The sequence below is a fragment of the Rhinatrema bivittatum genome, chromosome 6 (assembly GCF_901001135.1).
Source record: "Rhinatrema bivittatum chromosome 6, aRhiBiv1.1, whole genome shotgun sequence".
NCBI classification, from domain to species: domain Eukaryota; kingdom Metazoa; phylum Chordata; class Amphibia; order Gymnophiona; family Rhinatrematidae; genus Rhinatrema; species Rhinatrema bivittatum.
In genome coordinates this window covers 296698572-296717764 of record NC_042620.1, presented here as the reverse complement: position 1 = coordinate 296717764, position 19193 = coordinate 296698572, and the positions used below count along the sequence as shown (strand labels likewise).

Here is a 19193-nt window from a genome sequence, read left to right as displayed (position 1 = left end):
GATGCAATTTTAAACACTTGCCTATGCAAGACATTCCTCCCACAGGAAAGAATAGAGATGTTTCAAAATCTAGCCTTGACACTGCGATTGCTTCCACGACCCTGAGAATATTGGGGCATACGGCAGCGGCCATGTATGTAGCTCCCCATACTCATCTTCACATGCGCTGTTTACAATGGGGCGTGAAAACTCAATGGAAACAACACTGCCATCTCATGTCAAAGAAAATAAAACTAACTCAACCGATGTCATACTACTTGAGGTGATGGCTGATCCCAGTAAGTTTACAGTCGGGCGCCCTTTTTCAGAACCCAACTCATCAAATAGCACTAACGTCAGATGCATCCACGAAGGGATGGGGAGCTCACATATTAGGCCTCAAGACACAAGGCCTTTGGTTCCCCAATGAATGCTTGCTCCAAATCAATCTTCTGGAGCTGCAAGCAAAACGATATGCAATCAAAACTTTTTCCCACATCCTACACAACAAAACTGTCATGGTCTACACAAACAATCGTGTAGCTATGTTCTAGAGAGAGAGTTATTTCAATCGCAGGCCCAAGTTTGTGGAACACCATGCCGGCACTTCTAAGATTGGAGACAGAGTCTAAAAAATTTAAGAAAGGCTTAAAGACCTGGCTCTTCGAGCAAGTCTATTCAGATAATACCAAAACAGATCACTAACTTCATCTCTCTACATTTTTTACTTTTATTATGGATTGTTTAAAGTTTTGCTTTAATACCTGTGTTTTTGTATGTATTTTAAATTTGTTACTGCAATGTATTTCTTTGAATTTTGTTTTAGGCCTTTGTAAACCATTGTGATGTAATTACGAACGACGGTATATAAAATCTTTTAAATAAATAAATACATAAACAAATAAGGCGGGTCAGATTTGCAGATTCTTTGCAAAGAAGCAGTTTTGACAATAGAGTGGGCCCTGATTTACTCCATACGTCTACAAGCCACCTATCTCCCAGGAACGATGAACCTAGAGGCTGACCGCCTCAGCAGAATATTTCACTCTCACGAATGAGAACTTTACCAGGGGATAGCAATCTCTCTCTTCAAGGAATGGGGAACTCCACACACAGACCTATTTGCAACTGAACAAAACACAAAGCTTCAAAACTTCTGTTCTCTATACCCAAGTCATCACAGAATAAAGCAGGATGCCTTCCTACTCAAATGGGAGGTATATAAGAACATAAGAAATTTCCATACTGGGTCAGACCAAGGGCCCATCAAGCCCAGCTTCCTGTTTCCAACAGTGGCCAATTCAGGCTACAAGTAAGTGGCAAGTACCCAAAAACTAAGTAGATCCCATGCTACTGATGCCAGTAATAGCAGTGGCTATTCTCTAAATCAACTTGATTAATAGCAGTTAATATAATTCTCCTCCAAGAACTTATCCAAACCTTTTTTAAACCCAGCTACACCAACTGCACTAACCACATCCTCTGGCAACAAATTCCAGAGATTAATTGTGCATTGAGTAAAAAAGAATTTTCTACAATTAGTTTTAAATGTGCTCCTTGCTAACTTCATGGAGTACCCCCTAGACCTTCTATTATCTGAAAGAGTAAATAACTGATTCACATTCACCCGTTCTACACCTCTCATGATTTTAAACACCTCTATCATATCCCTCCTGAGCCACGTCTCTTCTCCAAGCTGAACAACCCTAACCACTTTAGCCTTTAGCTGTTCCATGCCTTTAATCATATTGGTAGCCCTTCTCTGTACTTTCTCCATCACAACTATATCTTTTTTTGGATGTGGCGACCAGAATTGTACACAGTACTCAAGGTGCGGTCTCACCATGGAGTGATGCAGAGGCATTATGACATCCTCCGTTTTATTCACCATTCCCTTCTTAATAATTCCTAACATTCTGTTTGCTTTTTTGACTGCTGCAGCACACTGAGCCGACGATTTAAAGTATTATCCACTATGGTACGTAGATCTTTTTCCTGGGTGGTAGCTCCTAATATGGAACCTGACATCGTGTAACTACAGCATGGATTATTTATTTTTTTATAATTATCTCTTTATTGGTTTCAGCATATCAATACATAAAAAGTGAATAACACAATACAATAAAGCGAAACCAAAACAGTTTTACAATTTTACCCCCACCCAGATATCTCAAGTCTATTTCACATACACTGGGTAAAACTAACTGCATGGATTATTTTTCCCTATATGCATCACCTTGCACTTGTCCACATTAAATGTCATCTGCTATTTGGATGTACAATCTTTCAGGCTCTCAAGGTCTTCCTACAATTTATCACAATCTGCTTGTGATTTAACTACTCTGAATACATTTTGTATCATCTGCAAATTTGATTACCTCACTTGTCGTATTCCTTTCCAGATCATTTATATATATAGTGAAAAGCACGGGTCCTAGTACAGATCCTTGAGGCACTCCACTGTATACCCTTTTCCACTGAGAAAATTGTCCATTTAACCCTCCTCTCTGTTTTCTGTCTTTTAACCAGTTTGTAATCCATGAAAGGATACCGCCTCCTGTCCCATGACTTTTTAGTTTTCTTAGAAGCCTCTCATAAAAGACTTTGTCAAATGCCTTTTGAAAATCTAAATATCCTACGTCTACTGGTTCACCTTTATTCACATATTTATTAACCCCTTCAAAAAAAATGAAACTGATTTGTGTGGCAAGACTTGCCTTGGGTAAGTCCAGGCCTCTATAGCCAACTTTGTAACAGTCTACTGTCCCCTGGGCCTTTTACATTCTGACCCATCCCCCCCCCTTCTTGAAGCGCGCTCTACATTACCAGTAGACCTATCAAAAACTATCATTACTGGCGACTTCAACCTTCACCTAAAGTCCTCCCATCCTTACCCATCCGCATTATCCTTTCTGGACACCATGGATGGCCTTGGTTGGGAACAATCACTGGCCCCTACCCATAATCTAGGCTGCACTCTCAATATTCTATTTTGCAACCCATGCTTTACTTCTCTTCCACCAACATCAATGCATACAACCCGTTACTTGGTCTGACCATTCACTTGTTCATTTTTCCACCAATACTAAGGACAATGCCACCTCTGAATCCTCAACTAAGGAAGAAAAGATCCACCTGAAAAAATTCAGTTCAGAAACCTTTACTGAAGTCTTTCTACCAAATATGCCCAAAATGATAAGCCCAGATATTAATAGCTCCGTTTTCTCATGGAACTCCGCAACTGATCTCACTCTCAATATTACTGCACCTCTTACTCCATATTCTGTCAAATCTAAACCATCTGCTCCTTGGTTCTCTACATCTCTACATGCTCCGAAAACTATCCTTAGATGCCACGAACGCCACTGGTGCAAACATACAGTCTACTCCAAAAATTCATTTTTCTACTGTTTACGTAAATATAAAAGAGAAATAGACAAAGCAAAAAACCCCTTTACTCTCAGAAAATGGCAGCAAACAGAAACCCTTTCACTCTCTTCAATATCGTAAAAAAAGCTTAACAAATATCTCTCAATCCTCCTTCCCAGACATTGACAGTACTTTATGCAATCATATCGCTAACCATTTTCAAGACAAGATTCTTAACATTATTTAAAGTCTCCCACAAACCACTCATTATAAACCTGACCTTCCAACACCTGTCTACTCCTGGTCAACCTTCTCTCATGTACACCCCTCTTCAATTACACATATTCTACATAAAACCAAAATCTCCAATTCTCCTTTCAATCCCTACCCCGGTCACCTATTCAAAGCCTTAAGTGACCTTGCCAGCCCATTCCTAGCTCAGCTTGTTAACCAATCTCTAACTTCAGGTATCTTTCCTAACCTACTTAAACTTCCATTCGTCACATTCCAAACAAGAAAAATGAGAACTCAACTAATTTCTCTAACTTACATACTATTGCATCTCTCACCTCACTAGCAAAATTATTAGACTTAGTTGTCTTACACCAACTTACAAACTATCAATCTGAAAATGCCATACTACACCCTAATAGCACGATTTTCACAAAGGTCACAGTACAGAAACACTACTACTGTCTTCATGTGATACCTTTATTAAGAGGCTTCAATGCCAATACTGATTACATACTTTTGTACTACTCAACATCTCAGCTGCTTTTGATACTCTCAACCATCAAACTCTTCTTTATCAACTTGAGTCCATTGGCATAACAGACATTGTCCTGAACTGGCTCCGTTCCTACTTATCAAACCGTCTTCATTAAGATCAATATCTGTCAACATTCTTCCAACTGGTATTTTCACTCCTCAGGTAGTTCATCACTATCTGCTGTTCTGTTTTACATTTACCTATTACCCTTATGCCATCTTCTCAGCAGTTTCAACATCCAATTCAAGATATACGCTGATGACATTCAGTTTTTTGTCCCTTATTCATCATCATGGTCCACTACTCTTTCTACAGTCCGCCTTTATATCAAAATCATCAACTCATGGTTATCCCATAACCACCTGAAACTAAACACCTCAAAAACAGAAATTTGCCACCTCTCCTCTATTCTGCATTCTGCTTGTAGTCCCCTAATGCATTTGAACACTGATGATTTATCCATCCCCATTGTATCCAACGCAAGAAATCTCGGAGTAATCATTGACTCGAGTCTGTCCATGTCTGCTCACATCTGTACCATTGTCAAAAACTCGTTCTTTAAACTTCAGATACTAAAACGTTGCCACCCATTTCTTTTTGCTAAGGACTTCCAAACTGTCTTACAAGCCCTCATTTTCTCTGGTCTAGATTACTGTAACGCTCTCTATCTCGGACTTCACAATAACACCCTTCATCCATTACAACTAATCCAAAATACTGCTGCACGTTTGCTGACCAGAATCTCCTGGAAGGAACATATCACCCCAACTCTCTGTTTACTGCACTGGCTCCCAAGTTCACTACATAATTCAATTTAAGATCCTATCTATCTTACACAATCTAATACATAACGATTCAACAACCTGGCTTTCTTTGGGTCTACCAACCATGCAGACAATTACAATCATTACACAAAAACCTACTAGAAATTCCATCGGTGTACTTGGCACGGTTAGACATTACCAGAAGACATTCTTTCTAAGTAGCAGGCCCTACTCTCTGGAATTCCATCCCAGATTATCCAAGACAGCTATCTTCTAACAAGGAATTTAAATGCAGCTTAAAAGCATATTTATTCTCAATGGCATTTGGAACGCTCTCTACCGCTCAGTAGGTTGTCCCCAAGCATGTTTCTTTAATCCTATTCCCCTTACCCACCCATTCCCTAATCCAATCAGTCCCCCCTCTTAAATTTTTTTTTACATTTGTTTTATGTACGTTTTTATAAGTATTTTATGTATATGATTTCCTGTAAACCGTTTTGATGAACTTTGTGTTTTAAAAGCGGTATATAAATCTTTTAAAATAAATAAGTAAATGTTCAGTAGAATCTATATGGGTAGAAATCACATGTGTTGGGTAAGAGGATAGTGACAGGAGTATATTACTGTCCTCCTGGCCAAAATGATCAGACAGATGATGACATGCTAAGAGAAATCAGGGAAGCTAACCAATTTGGCCGTGCAGTAATAATGGGAGATTTCAATTAGCCCAATAATGACTGGGTAAATGTAACATCAGGACATGCTAGAGACATAAAATTCCTGGAAGGAATAAACGACTGCTTAATGGAGCAATTGGTTCAGGAACTGAGAGAGGGAGCTATTCTACATTTAATTCATAGTGGAATGCAGGATAAGGTAAGAGAGCTAATGGTGGTAAGGCCACTTGGCAAAAGTGATCACAATATGATCAAATTTGAACTAATGACTGAAAGGGGGACAATATGTAAATCCTACAAATTTCAAAAGAGAAACTTGGATAAAATAAGGAAATATATAGAAAAAAACTGAAAGGTGCAGCTGCAAAGGTGAAAAGTGTACAACAGGTGTAGACATTGTTTAAAAATACAATCTTAGAAGCGCAGTCCAGATGTATTCCATGCTTTACCGACATGGTTAAAAGGTGAGGAGAAAGAGGCTATTTTAGCCAAAAAAAATCCTTCAAAAATTGGAAGAAGGATCCATCTGCAGAAAATAGGAAAAAGTATAAGCATTGTCAAATTAAGTGTAAAGCAGGCTAAGAGAGAATTTGAAATGAAGTTGGCTGTAGAGGCAAAAACTCATAATAAAAACGTTTTAAAATATATCCGAAGCAAGAATACTATGAGGGTATCGGTTGGACTGTTAGATGATTGAGGGGTTAAAAGGGCTCTTAGGGAAGATAAGGCCATTGCAGCAAGACTAAATACATTCTTTGCTTCTGTGTTTACTAATGAGGATGTTGGGGAGATACCGGTTCCAGAGTGGTTTTCAAGGGTGATTAGTCAGATGAACTGAACCAAATCACTGTGAATCTCGAAGATATAGTAGGCCAGATTGAAAAACTAAAGAGTAGCAAATCACCTGGACTGGATAGTATGCACCCCAGAGTTCTGAAGGAACGAAACAATGACATTTCAGATCTATTGGTTAAAATTTGTAATCTATCATTAAAATCATCCTTTGTATCTGAAGATTGGAGGGTGGCCAATGTAACACCAATATTTAAAAATGGTCCAAGGGTGATCCAGGAAACTATAGACTAGTGAGTCTGACTTCAGTGCCGGGAAAAATAATGGAAACTATTCTAAAGATCAAAATCACAGAGCATATAGAAAGACAGGCTGTTTGAGGAGTCACTCCTTGATGATGTCACGGGGGGAGGGGGCGGGTCTGGAAACCCTGTTTGGCAGGAGACAGTTCAGCAGGTGGCAGGCAGGTCAGGCAAGTAGTCTGGGAGAGTGGATGGAGATAAGTCCCAATTGCAGATGGAGCTTGCTAGACCCACGGGCGCATAGCCCCTCCGGCAGCGCTTTTCAGCCTGATCGGAGTCTTCCCTTGATGACATCATAGGGGGACAGGGCTGGAAAGCCTGCTTGGCAGGAGACAGTTCTGCAGATGGCAGGCAGGCAGGTCAGGCAAGTAGTCTGGGACAGTGGATGGAGATAAGTCCCGATTGCAGATGGAGCTTGCTGTCCTGTTGGACTATCTATCCTCCCGGACATAAAGTGCCACACCCCCACCAAGTTGATCCTCCCTATCTTTGCGATATAATTTTTACCCTGATATAGCACTGTCCCATTGGTTATCCTCCTTCCACAGGTCTCTGAGATGCCAATTATGGCTATCTCATCATTCACTGCTATACACTCTAACTCTCCCATCTTACTTCTTAGACTTCTGCATTGGCATACAGACATTTCAAAGTGCATTTTTTGTTTGCATTAACAACCTGCTTTTCAATTGATATGGATAATTTGGAATTTTTTAGCTCAGGTGATTCTTTACTTATAGGCACATGGACTACTTTTGCTTTTATTGGAACCTCTCTGTTGGGATGCCCTAACTCTCTTGTTTCATTAGTATCCTTCAAAGATACATTGCTCTGAACCATGCACTGCTGTCGGCTTTCTCACTTGTTCTAGTTTAACATTAGGGGTGAAACTCTGATCGTAGACAATATTTATGTACCAATTGGAAAAGAAGCTTTCTTTGATGACCTTGCTCTGCGTTTATCACAATTTCATGGTTCTGAGTTGGACAATTCCTCCTCTGTAGAAACTGCTTTGAGAAAACAGGGCAAAACACACCTTTTTACCTGCATTGTAAGAACAGGAGGCGGACATTGAGCGACCCACAGAAACTTAGTTTTTGTAGCATTTAAGGCCAACTTATTACTACTCATCCACATACTTACAGTCGATAAATAGGTATTCAAGACTGTATCTTCAACTGCTTGGTTTGAGACAGGCACAATGTATGCCACATTGTCTGCATACTTATAATAACTAATTGCTAAGGATTCCAACAATTTTTCCAGTGGTAGTAAATATATAATAAATAAAATGGCCAATGTGCTTCCTGGAACACTAATCCTTATTGTATATGCCAGACCAGTGCAGATAAGTGGGGGTTATGTCTTCTTAAGAGCAGATGGAGGTAGAGACCAAAGCTCCAAGCTGCCCTTATTCCCCCTATAAAGGTGTAGTGCTGTTCTCATCTATGGACTCCGCTTCCTCGGATGGGTGCTGCGGGCCCCAATCAGGCTCAGTGTCTGAGGTGCCAACCACCGGAGGCAATTCCAGTTCAGATTCCTCAGAGGAGACCCTTCCAAATTTCCCGCCTTCAGAGACACCTGGATCCGTCAAACCCTTGTGGACCCCAGGGCCCCTGAAGGCCATTTTCGAGGCCAGATTCATGGGCAGCCTCTGGTGTTACATCCGAATGTGGTGCATTTTCTCGGGGGGGGGGGAGGAGGGGAAGCATTTGTGGCCTCCTTCTAGGTCAGTGTGACTCTCTTGGAATCTTAATTTGGTTCTCAAAGGCCTGTGTGTGGTGCCATTTCAGTCTCTCAAAAGGGCTACCTTAAAAGATCTCACTTTGAAGGTGGTTTTCTTGGTGGCTATTTATTCCGCCAGAAGGGTCTCTGAACTTCAAGCTCTGTCCTGCAGTCTTTCTTACGAATTTCTGATTCAGGAGTCTCATTGAGGATGGTTCCGTCTTTTTTCCACCTAAGGTGGTTTCGGCGTTCCACTTAAGTCAAGTAGAACTTCTGGCTTTTCCATATCTGGAACGCCGCTTGCTAAGGATTTAAGGCATTTGGATTTCAGACTCGCCTTGTTACGGTACCTAGAGGTTTCTAACAGTTTCAGATTGAACACCTTTTTGTGCTGTGGAGTGGTGTGAAAAGGAGTCAAAAGGCTTCAAAAGCCAGAATTGCACGTTGGTTGAAGGAGGCCATTGGTTCCGCTTACATTTGTGGCGGTCGTCCTGTCCCGGAGGGGTTAAGGGCTCATTCAACCCAATCCCAGGTGGCCTCCTGGGCAGAATATCAAATAGTGTCCCTACAAGATATTTGCAGGGCAGCAACTTGGAAATCTTTTCATACCTTTGCCAGATACTTTAGATTGGATGTTCAGGCGCCCGAAATTGCTAGTTTCGGAGAGAGCGTTCTTCGAGCGGGACTCTTCCAGTCCAACCCAGTTTAGGGAAACTTTGGTACATCCCAGGAGTCTAGACTGATCTGGGTATGTACAGGGAAAGGAAAATTGATTCTTATCTGCTACTTTTCGTTCCTGTAGTACCCCAGATCAGTCCAGAGTCCTGCCCAAGAGGTGTGTGCTTTTGGAGAGTTTGCTCGATCTGTCTTTTTGTCTGTTTTTCTCCATGAAGTTTTCCAATTGTTTATGGTTATATGTTGTATTTCCTCTGCTCGTTCGAGAGGGGTTGTTTCTAAAATTTGTAAGGGGTGTTTCTACTGTATCAGATTGGGTACATAGTAAAACTGAGGCACCATAGGTGCTACACCAGGTTATATGCTAGTGGCTGTAAACATTTCTCTGTCTCCATCTGCTGGAAGGGAGGCAAAACCCAGGAGTCTGGACTGATCTGTGGTACTACAGGAATGAAAATTAGGAGGTAAGAACTAATTTTTCTTTTTCCAGTAGAGGCCTCAGGGACTAAGATATGAAGCGGCAGGATCAGTCACAGGATCTTGGGCCTGTCTCAGGAAGAAGAGCAGGCCTGAAGTAGTGGCCCACATCATCCCTGGATGTGTCAATAGGCAACCATTATGGCTGGGCCTAAGGTGGCAAAAATTTAAGGGCAACAGGCTGGCTAAGATGTGCTGCCTTCCAACTCCACTGAATCTATAGCCCTCTGCTACCCTATAATAGACCCTTACAGGAAGTGATGGTATGAAAGCACTGTCCCTGGCCCACATAGATACACAGGGGAACTCCTACCTAGTCCCTCCAGGAGTTACAACCAGATATTTATCAGATACCTCCTCCTAGATCCTTCAATGGCAGCAACAAGGTTCCCCCTTGGTGCAAGCCTGAACTACAGATACCCGTTGGTCAGTAAGTAGTAAAGGCCTCCATAGGCATAGAGGGAATATAATTCCTCCTTTAATCAGATTATTTAGGGCCAAGGCAAAGCCTTCCCCAGTGTCAGTATAGGGAAATTTGAAAGTCTCCAAGGAAGGATGGGAAACCTTGGACCTTTAGATGCCTTAAACTCAGGGCCCCACTCATACTGTTCTAGTCTTCCTTCCCACATCCACCCTAGAGGGATCAGTTTTAGGTGCACTAGGCTCCTAAAGTTGTACCTTAGGTGCAGACCTTTGTGCACTTCACTCAATATGCTCTCTTCTTAGGGGGTTGCACAGCAGCCCAGAGTGGCAAGGCAATTTATTTTTCCTCACTCTAGAATTCCAGAAGTGCTCACCACTAGCACAAAGAAGGCAGCCCAGGAGGTAGCACATAGTTTCATCTTTAGTTATTAGGAACAAATTGAGAAAATTAGTAGCTCTCAGGTTCCCTGGTAAATGAGTCAGATTTGGTCTAGAATGGAGTTCCCTGGCAAGTCCAAGCAGCAGCTTCACATAGTGAAAACAATCATCTGATGGACGAACGCTTTGAGCTGACACTTTGAGATCCTGAAATGTAAGGACTGACAAAAATAACCTTGGCCCTACAAGGGGTCAGGTTTTGCACTTCCATGATGTTTTCAGTTAGCCTTAGGAAGTTCTTAGATGACAAGTTTGTATTGGTTATATCAGCCGGAACCTAAGATATTTCCTGTACTAATTCAGGGAGGTGCAGACAAGAGTGGCCCTCTACCTCAGTCAAATAATTTTGCCGTAGAAGATCCCACTGTTCTTTTTTTTCTTTCATCTTTGACTACTAAGAGAAACAGGCTACAAGATGAGGATATTTAAGGGCAGGGGTTGCTGAGGTAAGGAGTACTATAGATTCTGGTCGAGTCAGGCTCAAGCTTGCTACTTCAAGACTCTCTCTTAAACAAAATAATTTCTTCTGAGGAGTCAAGATCACAAATCTTCCTCCACTGTGGGAGGTCTCCTTAGCCTGGAAGTTGATGACGTTTATTGATATATGAAGGGATTGGCCATCCTTTCTTTACAAGTTTTTCAAGGTAGCATCTCTTTGATTCTGGTAATTGCCACTGGTAATTTAGAAGATAAAGGTATCTATGTGCCCAATTTTTGTCTCAAGCATTGCGCTTCACTGATTTCAGAATTAGGTTTTCTTCACTTAGGAGGGGGAGAAATTCACGGCCACCTCAAATTAGTTGTATATCTCCTGGGGATGTTGGTAGGTGAACAGGTTCTTTACAAATAAATCTTTGGGATATTAATAGGTCCTGGTAAAGCACAGAGACTTCTAAGGTCATCAATTTCAGGAGTAATCGAGGAGAGGAGCCTGGGGTTCACTCTAACAAGAGTTTGCAGGACTTAAGGAACCTGCTCAATGAGAGGAAGGAATCCTCATATATGAAATCATCATCTGGTTTTCCAGAGAATTATGGCAGGGCACCACCCTTGCTTCAGAGCTGTTAGGCACCCTGCCCGCGGAGCTATCCCCGCGAGCAGGCACTCACCTTCCCCCCACGTTGCTGCCTTCTTCACCCGACGCGGCACGGGTACCGCCAACGTCGGGCCTGCCTACGCGGCCGGAGCCATGGACCAGAGTTCCTCACGTGGCCCAGAGGCTGCCCTTGGTGTCCTGCTTCATTGCGGCGGCATGGAACCGCCGCCACCGTCCCTGGGATCTTCGCGGCCAGAAGCCGCAAGCCCCGGCCTGGATTGGCAGCTGGAGCTGCCCTTGGGGCCTCCTGCAGCGGCTGGAGCCGCTGCTGTCATCAGGGCCTGCATCCTGGCCCAGCCCTGTTCTCTATGCTGACGTTGGGCAGGACCACTGTCCATGGTCCTGCACAGCTTCTTCCTGCTTCCTGTAGACGCACGGCTGGATATGCCCTGGGCCTCACCTATGGACTGATTTCCTGTTTCTGCCCTATAAAAGGGCTGGTCTTGTCATTGTTTGTTGCCTTGCATCGGAGTTACTTCACTCTGGAGGCTCCTGCCTGCCAGAACTCCGTCAGGTCTTCTTCATGGAGCTCCTCTTCGTCTCGTCTTCATGTCAAGTCATGTCTCGATTGCCTGAGGTCCCCGTCCTGGTGTCTCGTCTTGGATCTTCCGCTTCCTGATGTTCCTGGTTCCTTGGTGTCCTGCTCCTGTGTCTTCAGCGCTCCTGAGCCTTCTGGTCCTGTCAGGCCTTGGTCCCTTGGATAACGTCTTTCCCGAGCGTGGAGTGGCCTGCTGGTGGAATTCGTTCCTGTGCTCCTGAGCCATCTTGTCCTCCCACCTTTGTGGAGCTTCGGATGACATATGGCTCCGATGTCGAAGTTCTGCCTCGGCTGGATTCTTCCCTGCACTTGTCCCGCTCTCCATGTGGTCCGTGACCAGCCTCCTCAGGCTGTGTAGGGCGCACAGTGTGACAGGGTGGTCCGCGACCAGCCCATTGGGTCCACCCGTGAAGGTGGGCTGAGTAGGGCGCCCTGAGAGACAGTGCCAATGTCCTCCTGCCCGGTTTCTCATCTCGTCTGGACTTCGTCAAGTTCCTCATCTCTGTTGTCGCATCGACCCTGGTCCGTGATGTCTTCACATCAGCCCTGGTGTCCTGTCTTCAACAGCCCTGGTGTCATGTCTTCATGTCAAGGCTGTCGTTTGCCCTCATCCTCAGGCCGACCTGCTGCTCCATGCCGATCCAAGCGGCAGGTTGGCGCTGGGAGCTTGCAGGCCCGGCAGAGGGTAAGACCGTAGTCCCGCCATGCTGGAACACACCGTCAACCCTCGGTCCGGTCCTGGATCCGTCTGGGGTCGGGCTGAGGCCCAAGAGCACACTAAAACACCCCTTACATAACAGAATGCAAGGCCATGTGCCCGACGATTGTGTTCCGGCGATGGATCCGCCTTTTTCCAGAGTCTTGTTTGTTCCTGGACTGGTTATAGGACCTAAAAAGTTTTTTCAGGATTTTGTATACTTGACCCGCTGGAGGCGTCAGCTTTGCCATTGCTATGACCTGCTGGAGGCGCCAGCTGTCTGGATAATATGACCCGCAGGAGGCGCCTGCATCCAGACTTCTTGTCATGTTGCCAGTTTGGGGTTTTTACGACCTGCAGGAGGCACCTGCACCCCTACTGGTTTGCTGGTTTTGTTTGCCCGCCCTGGGTTCCCTCCCCCAGGTCTTGTTGGTGTTTTTTGTGGGTCTGTCTTGTTTATGCTTTTGTTCTTTGTTTGTTGCTCGTTTGTCTTGTTCTCTGTTTATTGTTCGTTTGTTTTGTTTCCCGCCTGTTGCTTTCCATTCTCGTGTTTCCCGTCCTCCTCGTTCCCGTGTTCCGCTCCCTCGCTTTTCGCTCCCTCGCTTTTCGCTCCTTCGCTTTCCGCTCTCTCGCTCCCTCTTTTGTGTTTTTGTATTGTCTGTCGCGCGGTCACTGTTCGCGCGGTCTCCGGCTTTGTCCGGATGGTCGAGTTTTCAATACCAGTTTTTTTTTACCGCTCCAGCCGGAGATGATTGCGTTGAAGTCGAAGTCAACGGCAGCAAATGAAGATGGAAAAGATGCTCCGTCTTCTCCATACGAGCTCATCTGCCCTTCGGTGTCATTTCAGCGCATTTCGGGTATGTCGATATGTCGTGTCTCTCGCACATTCAGTGTGCGGGTCCGTTATGGACATAGTGTGAGTACAATTCAGGCATTTTTTAAACCCGGTAGCCATATCGAAGGCCGGACAGCCGTTGATGACCTTCTGACTGGAAATTTAGTTAACGGTATCGACCAGAAAAATTGTTTTACTCACCGGTGGTGAAAAAAAGGGAGACCCCCTACGGTGGGATAACTTTTTCCGAAAAATTTGTAACTTTTTCCAAGTGTGAATTTACCACATAGGGGTCCTTACCCACGAGGCTAATAGCAACGCGGAAAAAAGAAGACTGAAGGGAGACCCCTGTGGATCAGGGAATCATGGCATGCTGGGCATGCTCAGTGGGCTCAGTGTGCCAGTCAAACATTTCTAGAAACTTTGACAGAAAGTTTTCCGTGATAGGGCTCCGTCCAGTGACATCACCCATATGTGAGGACACTACATCCTTCTGTCTTGGGATAACACCTATTACAAGGTAAGCAATTTTGCTTTACCATACCCACGAGAAATTAGGTTGTCTGTCTGCCACCAGAAAGCCATCAGTTACAAAAATAAAACAAAATGATATTGAAAAAACATGCAAACACAATTTCAGAGTAGTCTCTTATCAAGTGTGACATACAACAGAACCAAACTCCCTTAGAAACATGAGTCTCAAAAGCTTAAGTTAAAACAATATGCTTTAATCATTTTCCTGAAAATTAAATAATTATCAGTCTTAAATAGGGAGACCAGCAGATGATTCCAAACATCTGGACCCACATAGGGAAAAGTTCTTTTTCTTGTACTAATTGTTTGTTTTGTCATTTTCAGTATGTTTTATATTTTGCATATGGCAGGGGTGGCCAATTTTCAGTCCTCCACAAACAGGCCTGATTTTCAGGGTATCCACTGCTTCCATTGCATGCACGTGTGTCTCATGCATATTCATTATGGATTTCCCGACAACCTGGCCTGTTTGTGTCTCTTGAGGATCACAGTTGGCCACTCCTAGTGTATAGGTTAGTATTTTAATTTATATATGTGCTTTTGCTATTGTTCTACACCTAGAGCAATATATATTTTTTTAACAAGCAGGCTACAAATTGTAATCCTTTAGTTTTATTTCAGCTATGTATCATGGTGCTGTCCTTACCACTCACTCTCTTTTTTATGTTTCTTTTTTTTTCTCTCTAGCAAAATTCAGTTTTCCACCCGCATGCCTGAAGAGGAAGATTTATTTCGCAGTGAATACCCTGTGAGCGCCAGTGAGGATGAAGTAGGTTATCTGTTTTATGTGAATTCTTCTCTGCGCTCATCTCCCTGTGTTCTGATCTAATTAGTTCCTTCAAAAAGATTTTTGTTAACAAAAAAAAAAAAGCACATACTTCTTCTGCTTCTGCCTCAGGGTAGCACAAGCTCAACTCTTCTGTGTTAAAGGTGAAATGAAAGAAAATGCACGGTTTGAATGAGGCCTGCAATCCAGATTGCTACCAGCTGGGATTATAAGTGCAGTCTGTGGATGTTTGGAGGAAAGATTTGGGGAAACTACCCCTTCCCCCTCCTCAAATATGGTTAGCCTGCTTAGACTCCCATTTAAGATGCCATCTTCTTAGGTCCTGAACCCGCCAGACAGGTTCCCTATCCTCCGAGAGCTATTCTGTGATGAATACCTCTTGTGTATTTCCTCAGAGGCTGTCATTGTTGAAATCCCATTGCAGTTTAAGCATTAGCACTGCAGTATGCAAATTGCCTTATTGCCTGGGCTCTTCTAGGGCAATAGTTTCAATGGAACCTCTGATATCTTAACTGCCCTTTAATTCCGTCTCGATTGACTTCTGGTGGCGGGACATTAGCTTCATCAGTGGCTGAAACTTGTGGTGTCACAAGTCTTAGCCTGGTCAGTCAATCTTGATCAGCTAAAAAAAAAACTCAATATACTTTGTTTTTAAAAGAAACTTATTTTTGTAAAATAGATTCTGCATAGAGATTTTTTTTGTAGCCTCTATTACAGTTTTAATGTATTATTTTGAAATAAATGTTCTTCCAAATATCTATTATTCTATAATTTATTACTCCACAGGTAGACATGCTGCCCTACACTCCCAAAAACATATTTATAGTTGGGTGTGTGACACTTGAGGCAGAACCAAACTCCGTGCACTGTGGAGTGATGGGAAATTTAAAAAATGACTTTTTCTAAGGGGGTGCCCAACCCTTGAGTAGCACCATGCCCTAATGACTGAGAATTTCTAACATAGCTGTGTAGCAGAGGTCTTCGAGAGCCACAATCCAGTCTGGTTTTCAGGATTTCGACAATGAATATGCATGAGATGTATTTGCATACAGTGGGGGCAGGGTATGCAACTAGATCTCATCCATGGTCAGTGTGCAAATCCTGAAAACTAGACTAATTTACAGTACTCAAGGACTGGATATGGTAATCCCTGCTGCATAGGATAAAATGCTTCTTGAAAGTACAAAGAGAAGCTTTACAGAATGATTGATTGCTGTCTGCCGGGCTCTTAAGCTCGGCAGTTGGTTTCTGGAGCATGACCCCCGAACGATTTTCATGTCAGCAATGGCGTGTAGGCAATGAGATAATGGGGACCGTGTTCATCTTTCTGTCCTGCACTTTGTATTAATGACTTGTCGCATCTCTTCTGCTTGACTAAAAGAGACAAAGTGAGGAATGTTTTCCCTTCATTTTCACTTCCCTGCTCTGTCTGCAGGGGGACAGCGATGAGGAAAGGAGGCATCGAAAGCTCCTGGAAGCCATTGGCTCCCTGGATGGGAAGAAAAGGTATGTTTTAATGTTAGTGCTATCAGGGGTTAGAAAATCTGTTTATTTTATATATAAAATTTTGTACGTCTCTTCCTCCTGCTAGACCAGTCATTACACTTGGGATTTCCTTGCTCCTCAGCTGCTGGAGACAGTGGGCACACCCCGTTCATGACCTCATTCTCTGCTATAAGAGGGGAGTGACCACAGACCCTTGCCAGTAGTCTCTGTCTCCTGCAGCTGCAAACAACTGTAGGCAGACGTTACAAACCTCCCAGAGCCAGGGTTCAGCCCTGGCCTGGTAGAGCTATCCTAGCTCCTGGGTTAACAGTCTCTCAGGGCTGATTTCCTCAGTATAGCTGCTTCCCCGGTAGTAGGCAATCTAGGAGTGGTTCCTGTGCGTACCCCAGATCAGTCCAGACAAATGGTTTTATGCATTCCTACCAGCAGATGGAGGCAGAGAAGAAAACTTTCAGGCACTGCTACTTAACCAAGAGTGCCACCTGCAGTCCTCAGTATTTCTTTGTGTCCAGCAGATGGTAGAGGTGCTAAACCTGCAGACTGGAATTTTTATTTTGAAGAAAGTTTAGGAAGTTTAGGAAGATTCCTGGAAGGCCCCCCCACCGTGTTAGGTTCCTTCGTGGGCCATCCCTTGGATCGAGCAGGGCGAGCGGGGGGGTTGGTAATCCCTGTGCTAGCTCAGCCCTTGGCAGTGTCTCAGTCGCTGAAGTATTTGGGGGCTCGGTTTGATACTCGATTAGGCAAGGTGTTCCTGACCGCGGAGAGGGTGGGACAAGTTGCAGGGTCAGGTTTGTCGTCTTCTGCAGTTGTGATTGTGCAAGCATGTGTGGAAGAGGAAAAGAAGTGAATGAGTGAGCATGTAAGGATGTGTGTGTATGGGCGACTGAGTGAAAATATGAGTGTTAGTATGCCATGAGAGAAACTTTATATGCATATGTGCTGTCCCGTCCCCCCCCCCAAAAGACATCCACACCCACAAGTCCATTAAAATCTCAGGATGACTGGAAATCAAAAGTTCTCAGGTGTGATTCACTGTCTCCTGCACGCCCGCTCTGGATAAGACATTTGTATTTGAATTTTATATTGTTTTAAAGACCTAAGCAATATATGTACATGATCACATACATAATAAAACAAAAGTAAAACTTAAGACAGACTCAACAACATAATCATTCTTAAGCAATGGGACAATCACATAGGTTGTTGTCAATTAATCAACAAGCCAGGAGATGTTAGATTTGTGAAAAATCATACAAATGTCAGACCCAGCAAAAAAGATTTAAGGAATGATTGGAAATTTTTCGTACATTCCACGAGTCTTAATGCTTCAGGTATTGCATTCCAGAGGGTGGGTGCAGCCACGGAAAGCGCACAGTCTCTTGTTACAGCCAGTTGCACTACTCTCACCTAGGGTACCTCAGGGAGGCCTCTGTTGGGATCGCAGTGTCCGTGCTGGCTGGTAGATTCAGAGCAAAAAGTGTTATCCATGGGAGAGAGTACCAAGCAGTTTACGAGTAAGGAAAAGCTCTTTGAATTGAATCCGAAACTGTACGTGTAGCCATTGAAACTGTAGCAGCGTTGAGGTAATGTGATCAGTACATTTTTTTTCCACTAATTAAGTGGGCTGTAGAATCCAAGAGCAGCTGTAAAGGCTTCAATGGTAAGGCTGGTAATCCTATATAGACAGCATATTGGTATTTTATTTATATAATTTATAATCTGATAATCCACAATCTTGGTGGATTACAACAAGACCTGATAATAAAGCAAATCAACAATGGTAGCAGGGGACAGCAGAATCAACCCTCCTCACCCGACACTCTCACTCACTGGCTCCTATCAGCCAAAACGGAGGAGGACGACAGAAGAAAAGGGGTAAGAATAGAATCCTTGTCTAGTTGCTTTGACTATAGGCTACCAGCAAAGGTCTATGGCCCCTCACCTTTTATAGCCATAATAAGGTCATGACAGGTGTCCTCTGTCTCCAGCAGCTGAGGAGCAGGGAAATCCCAAGTGTAAGGACTAGTCTAGCAGGAATCGAGGAAAAAAAATTATCAGGTAAGAACAATTTTATCTTCTGCAAAATTCTAATAAAATTGACTAATTCAGATAACATTAATGCAGTCATAAAAATAAAGCAGATTCAAACATGTGGACAAATAAACTCAGATAAAACCGGAATACTATCTATGCACCTGCTTAAAAAAACAATGCTTTCACTTTTTTTCTAAACTGCAAATAGTCTCTCTCCCCTCTCACATCACCAGATAAAGCTTTCCAAAATGGATCAACACATAAAAACAATCTGACTCTTGGCTCTTGCAACCACTGTTCCCTCTAAGCTGTGCACAAGAAACCCTGATATTTGCATTATACTGGCTTCTAGCTCACTAATTTGGACTCAGCTTATAAAAAAGTTGCAGAAAAGAACATTTTTGCACACATAGCCTTTAAAAGTTAAAAAAGAACATTGCTTACAACCTGTAATTCTTAAAAGATGGAGAGAAATGTAAAATTTGTGATATTAAATATGGCTCTAGCATACCTAATATGTCAATATTCAGAGAAAAAACCAATAGGAATGAACATACAAATCAACCTATACAGATCGCTCCCAAATGAATTATCTGCTCATCAAAAAAAATTTGCTCATAAAAAATATCAAAGGAGATGAGTAAATTTCATTCCGGACTCCCTTATGACTTTTTTCCAAGTCTTTTCAGTGCCTTTAATATAATCATCAATCCCCCTTTCTTCCCACCATTGTTTTAAATTGTTTTATTAAATTTGTTTTATATACAAATACTGCA

The 19193-nt window shown here is 43.1% G+C and overlaps 1 protein-coding gene across 1 annotated transcript in view; it reads left to right on the top strand.

Moving 5' to 3' along the window:
- Window positions 1–19193, top strand: part of UTP14A (UTP14A small subunit processome component) — a 124685-nt gene that overhangs the window by 16638 nt on the left and 88854 nt on the right. The window contains exons 2-3 of the mRNA XM_029607411.1: window positions 14778–14859; window positions 16313–16383. Coding sequence (XP_029463271.1) covers window positions 14778–14859; window positions 16313–16383 — 153 coding nt within the window. The remainder of the gene's footprint in view (window positions 1–14777; window positions 14860–16312; window positions 16384–19193) is intronic.